Source organism: Dasypus novemcinctus, chromosome 24 (assembly GCF_030445035.2).
Source record: "Dasypus novemcinctus isolate mDasNov1 chromosome 24, mDasNov1.1.hap2, whole genome shotgun sequence".
In the NCBI taxonomy this organism is placed as follows: Eukaryota; Metazoa; Chordata; class Mammalia; order Cingulata; family Dasypodidae; genus Dasypus; species Dasypus novemcinctus.
In genome coordinates, this window is record NC_080696.1 from 39796464 (window position 1) to 39805425 (window position 8962).

Genomic DNA, 8962 nt, shown 5'->3' on the forward strand with positions numbered 1-8962 from the left:
ATTAAATGGAATGGTACATGGATGGCCCTCGCTCAGCGTCGGTGGGTACTAAGCACTCCTGAGGCGCTGACTTACTGACGGTGGCCAGGCCTGGGTGCTTTGGAGCTATGTGCAAAGCTGCTTTCCTCCCGACTCTAAGTACCTTTGATGGCAGATCAGGAGTCTGGCCCTTCACTAGCTGGGGGTAAACCAGAAGACTAACTGGGCCTCAGTTTCCCCTCGGCGCAATCAGAACAATAAAACCGCCAGGAAGAGATCGTGGCGGTGGGAGCGAACTGACAAAGGCAGGATTCGCATTATTTCGCTGCTGTCTCACTGCCCCCACCCTCGGGGAGAAGCACACAGTAGGCGCTGCGGAAATGCTCGCCTAAAGAAGGGACGGGCCCACTTCCTGCCCTCAAGCGGACCGTCCCGGGCCGGGGCTCCCACCGCTCCTCGGCGGTGGCCATGTGGCATTCCTGCGGGTGGGGGTGGGCGCAGGAAGACGGTGCCCTCCCGGCCCCGCCCCCTCCGGGGCGCGGTGGGCGGGGCGAAGCCCCTCCGCGCCGCCGGCCCGCCCCGCGGGGGGTGGGCGTCGCTCGCCGCGCTCCGCACAAAGTTTGTTTTCTCCCTGCGGGCGGGTGGGGGAGGGCGCGGGGAGCGCGGAGGGGGAGAGGGGATCTGACGTCAGGCCGCGAGGTGCTTTCCAGCCCGGAGCTGTCAGGCCGAGTGTCAGGCCCTGCAGGTACGCGGCGCGCGCCCCCGGCGCCCCCCGCCCCCCGCCCGGACGCCCGGGCCCGAGCCCGAGGCCGCGGGGGCCCGCGGGACGCGCGGAGGAGGCCGTGCGGGGCGCGGCGGCGGGCCGGTGGGGGCGGGGGGCGTGCGGACAACTTGGAAAGTTTCTTCTCCTCGGCCGGGCGGGGGAGGGGGCGTCGTCCCAGCGCGTGCGACTGTGGGCGTGTGAGCGCGAGTGGCCGTGAGTCCCGACCGCGGGGTGCTGGCGGGGCCGCCCCCCGGCCGCCCGCTTGGGGCCCCTCCGGGGGCCTCGGCGCCCCGGGATCCCACCGCCGAGAGGGCCGCCGTGCCCGGGGCGGGCGCGGGGGGGGGGGGGGTGGGTTTGTTTGGTTTCAAAAGTGCACGTTGCTAACCGCCGGCAGCGCCCCCCCGCCGCCGCGCCGGCCCGGGGGCCGCGGGGAGTGACAGCTGGGGGTGGGGGCGGCGGGGAGGGCCCGGGGCGGGGGGGGGCCCGGGGAGCCCGCGCGAGTTCCCCTTTCCCTTGGAACAAAGGAAAGTCTGTCTCCGAGGCATCTGTCACTCCCCGGCGGGCCGAGGGCGCGGGGCGCGTGGGGCCGGCGCCCCGGAGAAAGTTTGCGTGCGCCCGAGCCCCCTCCCCCCTGCCGGCCGGGCGCGAGCCGAGCCTCCCGCCGGGGCCGCCCGCGTCCCTGGGGCGGGGGGCGGCCAACATGGAGGCCGGGCGCCGGGCGGGGGGGGGGGGCGGGCGGAGGTGGGAGCCCAGCCCCCTCCCCTCCCCCTCGGGCCGGGTCGGGAGCACAAAGCCGAGCGCGCACGCTCCGCCGGCCCCGCGCGGTTCGCCTTCGGCGGGCGCCGAGCCACCCGGGATGGGGGTGGGAACCCAACTTTTTCCTGCCGTGGGGTAGACACGTGAGTTTTCTTTCTTCCAGAGCCCGCGGCCCGCCCTGAGTGCTGGCCCGCCGGGGAGCCGGAGCGCGGAGTCTGGCTCGGGGGTCGGGGACGGGGGGCGGTGGGGGGGGGTGGCGTTGTGCGAGCCCCGAACGCAGGCGGAGTAGTCCCCGCCGCCGCCCGGGAGCCATGTGCTCGGCCCCCGGGCCGCGAGGGCGGCCGTGCGCTTTGTGTGGACTGTTGGGAATGTGAGCGCGAGTGCGCGGCCCGTGGGAGAGTCCGACCGAGCTGGGGGAGTTGTCAGAAAGTTGGCTGCCGAGCGGCTCGGCGTGGTGGGCTCCGGTGGGAGTGTGCGGTGGAGCCCGCTGCCCCTGGCCGGTGAAGGGAAGAACCGCTCGCCGGGGCGATGACGTCTAGCGTTTTCTCTGTCCGAGGGATCGTGGGTGGGCATACGTCCAGGAATTGTGCTAGTGGCCTGGGTGTCTGAGGGTCTCGGTGGAAATCACGGGAGTTGCAGGACTTGAGCTGTGGGGCGGTGCAAGTTATCTGAGCGCTGTTTTTGGTGTTGCCTGGGAGGTATGAAGGGGGGTGTGTGTCTCGGTGCGAGTGTGGAGTATGTGTGAAAAACCTGTCTGGATTGTAGGCGGGCGGAGGGTGCAGGACAACCGTCGTGGAGAGGTTTGTGTAGACCGAGGAATCGCCCCCACGCCCACCCCTGGGATCCTGCAGACTGGAACTTGGCTGGCAGCCAAGGTGGAATTTGTACAGATAACCTTGAGTAAACTTCTCAGAGCCTGCCGGGGCAGCATCCCCAAGCCTGGGTCCCAGCTGCCCTGGCAGCGGGCTGTGCTCTCGGAGGAGTGTCTCCTCTAACCAGCACGCATCTCACCTCCAAGTGGCCTGGCTGGGAGGGCAGACCCTTCCCTCGAAAGCCTGGCCTGGCCGGTCCGGAGATCTGGGCTGAGGCCCAAGTTGAGGAAACAAAACCTGGGAGATGCCAGAGTCTGTTGGCCGGGCCTGGCTGGGGAACTGTTAAAAGACTGAGGAGGGAGGAGCCTTGGGATTCTGGCATCAGTTTGGCCTGGAACTTCGGCTTTTTAAAATGTAAATCTGTTTTGCATGTGTGGACAGGAACTTTGTCAGGGGGCTGAGCAGCTGAGCTGGTTTGTCTAGGGAAATGTCTTCCTTCGTTTGACAGGTGAAGAGGGGGCTCGAGCCCAGAGAGGGGAGGGGATTTGCTCATGAATCTGGATTTTGAGGGGCTGTGTCCGAGAAAGGAGAGTGTCTGGGAAACAACCACTAGTGAAAACTTGCCACTCTCTCTGCAAGGTACACAGCAGGTGCTCAGTAAATGGTGTATGGATTGCTGCAGGGCATGGTGACCTGTAGAGTTTCCGGACTCCTTGTCCCTGGGAGGCAGGCAAGATGGTGTAGCTTCCACACTGGGGGAAACTGCCTGACTCCAAATCCTCCTGTTCATACAGTATCCTGGCATAGGGTCTTTTTTTAAAAAAAAAAAACAAACAGCTTATTTTTTTTAAGCTATTTAAACACTATGCAATTCACCTATTTAAAATGTATAATAAAGTGGTTTTTAGTATATTCACAAACAGGCATTCATCACCCGTCAATTTTAGAACATTTTTATTACCTCAAAAAGAAACTTGTACACTTTAGCTCTCACTCCCATAGCCCCCCAGCCTCTGGCAACCACTAATCTACTTTGTATCTCTATAGATTTGGCTATTCTGGAAATGTCATATAAATGGAATCATGCAATATATAGTCTTTTGTGACTAGCCTCGTTCATTTAGAATATTTTCCAGGTTCATCAGTGGTGTAGACTATCACAGGACTTCAGTCCTTTTTTATGGCTGAATAATATTCCATTGTATGGATATGCCACATTTTATTTATCCATCAGTTGATGGACATTTGGTTTTTTTCTACCTCTTGGCTATTATGAATAATGCTGCTATAAATATTCATGTACAAGAGTGTTTGTGGACATGTTTTCATTTCTCTTAGTCATACCTAGAAGTGGAATTTTTGGGTCATGTGGTAGCTATGTTTAATGTCTGTAGGTTCTTGGGTGGCTTTCTTCATCTCTCTGGGTCTCTGACTTCCTCATGTATGAAATTATAATAATCGTTTTCTCCTTCACAAGGGCTTTGTGAGGATTAAAGGTGAAAATAAATGTAAAGTGCTCAGTGGAGAGCCTGGAAGACAGCAGACCGCACTAGTAGGTGTCATTGTTTCTGGCCCTGGCACTGCTTGTAAATGAGCTGCCATTCATGGAATTCAGAGTCATTCCTTCTAGTTTGCCAGGTGTGGTGTGGCCTGAGACTTTGAATTTGAATTATGACACCCTCATTTCTGATGTCCCTGGTTCTTAATAATAGTGAGAATGCTTGGAGACTAGGAAAAGGTAAGGCTCCAGGCAGTGCATAGTCCTGATGCCCCACCCCCTGTGTCATTTGCCCCAGGCTTGCCCGAGGTCCATCCTAGCCACTGGACACCACCACCATGTCCGACAGTGATCTAGGTGAGGACGAAGGCCTCCTCTCCCTGGCGGGCAAGAGGAAGCGGAGAGGAAATCTGCCCAAGGAATCTGTGAAGATCCTCCGGGACTGGCTGTACTTGCACCGTTACAACGCCTACCCCTCTGAGCAGGAGAAGCTGAGCCTTTCTGGACAGACTAACCTGTCAGTGCTGCAGGTAAGGAGGGGGTCTGGGGAGGAGTGGCAAGAGACTTGGGTTCTGGTCCTGTCCTAGCCCTGTCACTCACTGTGTGGCTCTGAACTAGTCCCCTCCCCTTTCATGGCCTTAACTTTCTTCCGGGTCAGGTCAGAACACCCAACATCCCTTCCTCAAGGGAGGACTAAATGAATGAGATCAAGGCAGCTAGATTTCAGAGTTCTGAGGAGGCAGGAAGCCATTAATGTTGAGAGGTCGTTTACTTTGGGGGCAGTTGGCAGCCATGGGAAGGTGAGCAGGCACTCTGTTTGGGGTCTGGCCACCAGGCCCAGAGCAGTGCTTGGGTGGGGACTTGGTTGTGGAGGGCAGCTGGTGAGCCTCTGTGTGGTTAAGACCAAGTTGGAATTACAGTCAAGGACAGGCAGAAATGAGGTGCTCTGGGGTCAAACCCCAGTTCTGCCACATAAGAACTATAGGCCCTGTTTGATTTCCCCATCTGTGAAAGTGGGGGTTGGAATCCTCCCTGCCTGGTTAGACTTTTGGGAGGACTAGATCGAGAACTGGGTGTGAATGTGTTTTGGAAACCATGCACATGGGCATACTCAAAAGACAGTGAGAACCACCTGTTGTCAGGGTGCAAGGTGTTGCCTCCTTTGAATCAGCCCTTTGCTACCCTGCGGACACCTGTCCTGGTGTGGTGAGGCCGGACACCCAGAGCACCACTGCCTTGCCTCACCTCGCCTCTGCTTACCTCTCACAACCCGGAGACCCAAAGCAGGCCCCCAGCCTAGTGCCAAAGACCTGCCCACCGTCCCACTGCCTCCATTCACCCCTTCATTAGACAGCTAGGTTTCTGCCCCAAGCTCCCCCTGTCTCTCTCCCACCTCTTTCCTTTCATAGCCCATTAGGACCATCTGTAGAGTTGTCACTCTCTCCTTTCCGTACTCCATCTCTGGAATTCTCCCGTCTTCCAGTCCCAATTCTTGTCCCTCCACGGAGCTACAGATGATCACAGTGTGTATGTGGCCCTTGGAACTCCTGTCACTTGGCTCGCTGGGCAAGTCGATCGTAGTCTGATCATAAGAAAGACTCTAGGGTCACAGACCCTGATTCAGATCCTGTCTTCTCCACAAGAGGAAGCCTGTAGCTAGCCAAGCCACTGCCTCCTCCGAGCCTGAGCCTCTATCCTCATCTGAAAAGGATGGTTGCAGCACTCTCATAGGCTGTGAGGAGAGATGGAAAAGAATCATGGTGAGGTGCTGGCACACAGTAGGTGCTTCTACTCTCATATTCTCATCTCTCATCAGTCTTCCTAGGTCATAAGGTCAAGACTGACCCAAGCTGTTTAGCAGTGCCTGACATTGCACAGATGGTACTGCATGAGCACTCCCACAGGACCTGGCTCAGTGCTGGGTCCCACAGAGGAATGAGAAACATTTCCCTACCTTGAGTGTCTAGTTTGTGTAGGGGTGGTGGTGAAGACCTGCTTACTGAAGACTGCAAAAAACTGGTCACTGCTAGGACAGAAGATAGCACAAATTCAGGGAGGACCTCTGAGCCAGCCTGGAGCCTCAAAAAGCCTCCCAGAGGAGGTGGACTTGAACTAACAGTGTATAGAACAACACAGGCAAAAGGTCTGGAACCAGAGAGGGAGAGCCAGGGTTGCCTAGAGGACCTCTTCAGTGGTCTCCTTACCTCCAGCCTTGTTCCTTCAGTCTATTCTCGTGAAGACAAATGTGCAAGTCTGATACTGTCACATACTCTGAACCCCACTCTCCTCAGGACAGTCTGCACTCTTTAGGAGCTTACCAGCCTCAGCTCATCAATCAATTCCTCCTAGACCTTGGCCCTTTGGAGCCGCTTGGGCTTCAGACTGTCCCTTTTGGCTCTGAACAACCAGCCACAGCCCAGACCTTTCCTTCCCTGGCTCACGTGGTTTAAACAGCCCTTTCTCATGTTGAGGGTGGAAGCATTCTCTGAGCCCAGCCTAGGTTTTGGGCCTCTTGCTGTGTATTTCCAGTGAGCTTCATACCTGTCCTGTCAAATTGGTTTCTTTATTACACTATATTGGAATTGCTTTTTTGTCAGGGACATCGTTTCTCAAATGTGAATAATGTTCTAACTCCACTTAAAGAAAAGATTTTCATGGATGGACCCTTCTCCCCCCAACATGTTAACTTGAGTCATTTTTATTATCACATCACTTAAATATGTATAAAAATAAAACTGGATTAAAACAACAACAATAAAACCTTTCGGCTTTAGCCCTTATACACAACTATAAAACCAAACAGTTTTACAAAGTAAATGTAAAACCATGGAAATTCCATCTAACTGCATTAATCTAAAATGGTGAATGGCAATTTTGCTGACTCTGAGCTGTGGCTTGTCTTGTGTGAGAGGCACTGACTCTGGGGTTAATACGTCTATAGCACCATAATATGTCAAGATGAAAACAAAAGCAAAACATTTTTGTAGAGAAGTAGTGGACCACCAAGGATAGCCCATCCACAAATCCCACTTGAAGAAATGCAGGTCTAGGGCAATGTGTGGCCATTGGAAGCTTCTGGGGAAGGGGCAGGTTGGGGTCCAGCATCCCCTAATGGGAGGGCTTTCTAGCAGTGGCCAGCCTGCTCTAGAGGCATGCTGAGAGTTAAGTGGCCGTGGGGACCGTGTGGGGTTCAATGGCAATTGCAGGATGAATCCCAAATGGGCCCCAGTCCATACATGAGTTGCTCTTCTGCAGCATCTCTGCTGGGCAGTCTCTCCGGCACTTCACAGAGTCCTTAATTGAGAATTGGTAACTTCTCCAAGCTGACACCTTTTCAAAGGGGTTCCCCTCATAGCCACTTCTCACCTGGTTCAGTTTTCTGCCCTCCTTTTTACTCCTTAAATATCTGGAATATGGCCGTTTTGCCACCCTAGTCCAAGCACCGCCATCATGTGATCTCCTGTCACTCCCTTACTGTAAATTCTTCACTGGCTCCCACTGTTCCTCATGACACCACCACCTCACCCCCTGGTCCCCATGCTCCGAGAACACTGGCCACTGCCTGGGACTTGGGACAGCTAAGTCAGGGAGATCCCAACCTCTAGAAGAGCTCTGGTCTCCCACAGCTCTTTTGACCCCATTAACCCTAGAGGCACAGAGAAGCAGAGACCAGAGACCTTGTCCTGGTCATCGCTGTATCCCTTTTGTTTTGCCCAGGGCCTGGCATCTGGTAGATGCTCAGTAAGATTGTTGAAATGACAGAAAATGAAGGTAGTGTTGGAAATGTCAGTAGGCTGGACCTGAGAAGTAAAGAAATGTAGTGGCTTCGTAATCAGGAAAAATTGACTTAAGTCCCTGCTTGCATCTTTTCTTGGATTCAGTTTTTAAAATTTAAACATCTTTTATTTAAGGACATTTTCTAGTAAGTAAGAGTATTATAATGAACCTTTGAGAAACAATCACCTGGCTTCCTCAAGCTTCAACATTTGCCAAGCCTGTTTTATCTCTCCCTGGGGGCATCTCTTTTGATTGTCTCCTTTAACCCGCCCAGGAGCACTGCATTAGCAAGTCAATGAGTCATTTAACTAACTGATTTGCTGGTACTTGCCCAGGGCTAGGCAGTTGGTAGGGTACCCTCCCCCACCAAAAAAAGTCTTTTGTGAAGGATTTTCACAGGTCCCTGTGCCACCCTCTAAGCCCAGTTTATTGGTTGGACTGACTCGGGGCTTTTCAAACTAAGTTCTATGGGGAGGGAAGGTAAGAGTGGCAAGTGGGGTTCTGGTCCCCATTCCTTTGTTCTGTGATCTTAATTGGGGGTACACTGGGTGCCACATGCTGGGAGCCAGAACCCAGTACCATCCCTGCCCACAGGTAGCCTCGTGGGGGCATAAGACATTAGAAGGGCCAAAAATTCATTGTGTGTGTGTGTGTGTGTGTGTGTGTGTGTTTTGACCTGCCTGCTGTGTTAGCTTTCTGCTTTATAAAGGTTGGGCTCCCAGGAGTTAAGCCTTGGTTCCCAAACTGGAGTGTCAGAACTCTGGGGAGCCTGTTTAAAAATAACACATTCCTGACTCCACCCTTCTCACCCCTACTGGGTTTATAAAGCTTATGAGAAACTCTACTTAACAATTGTTAAAAATCGCCTCGGAGATGATTTTAATGCAGCCTGCTGCCTTTAAGAACACCTGGATGCTGTGGTCACACGACGCAGAAGGTGGTACAGGATGTTTGGGAAAGGCTTCTCCATGCCTTGCCTTCTCTTCCCACTTTATCCTGTGTCTGCCTTCAGTAGACACAAGATCTTGTGTCTGCTCAGATCCTCATGGCCTTTGTCAGCTTCCTGGGATATCCCACTCTCCATTGCTACAGTGATTCCTCCTTGTCCTTCATCTAGCCACTGATTTTAAAAAAAACAAAACAAAAAAACCAGGCTGGCAGGCTTTCAAAAGGGCCAGGTTTTGTTGTAGAGACAGGCTTTCAGGCAGCATAGACCCACCCAAGGCCCAGCATTCAGTCTGTGCTTAGCCGTATCAATCACACGTTCACCTTGGCATTCTCCCTCCCTCCTCCCCAGGGACCTTGAGTGGGGACAAGTCACATGCTCTTTTCCTGACTTAGGCACGGGGTTGGGACTACAGAAAGTCCCCACAGCTA

The 8962-nt window shown here is 54.5% G+C and overlaps 1 protein-coding gene across 4 annotated transcripts in view; it reads left to right on the forward strand.

Moving 5' to 3' along the window:
* Nucleotides 1-519: 519 nt before the first annotated feature.
* Nucleotides 520-8962, forward strand: part of TGIF2 (TGFB induced factor homeobox 2) — a 16288-nt gene continuing 7845 nt past the window's right edge. The window contains exons 1-2 of one of the 4 annotated variants that reach the window (XM_004471410.5): nt 520-724; nt 4107-4338. In XM_004471410.5, the coding sequence (XP_004471467.2) occupies nt 4147-4338 (192 nt within the window). In that variant the 5' untranslated portion in view covers nt 520-724; nt 4107-4146. The other 3 variants (XM_058287034.1, XM_058287035.2, XM_023592576.3) reach the window with 3 other exon arrangements.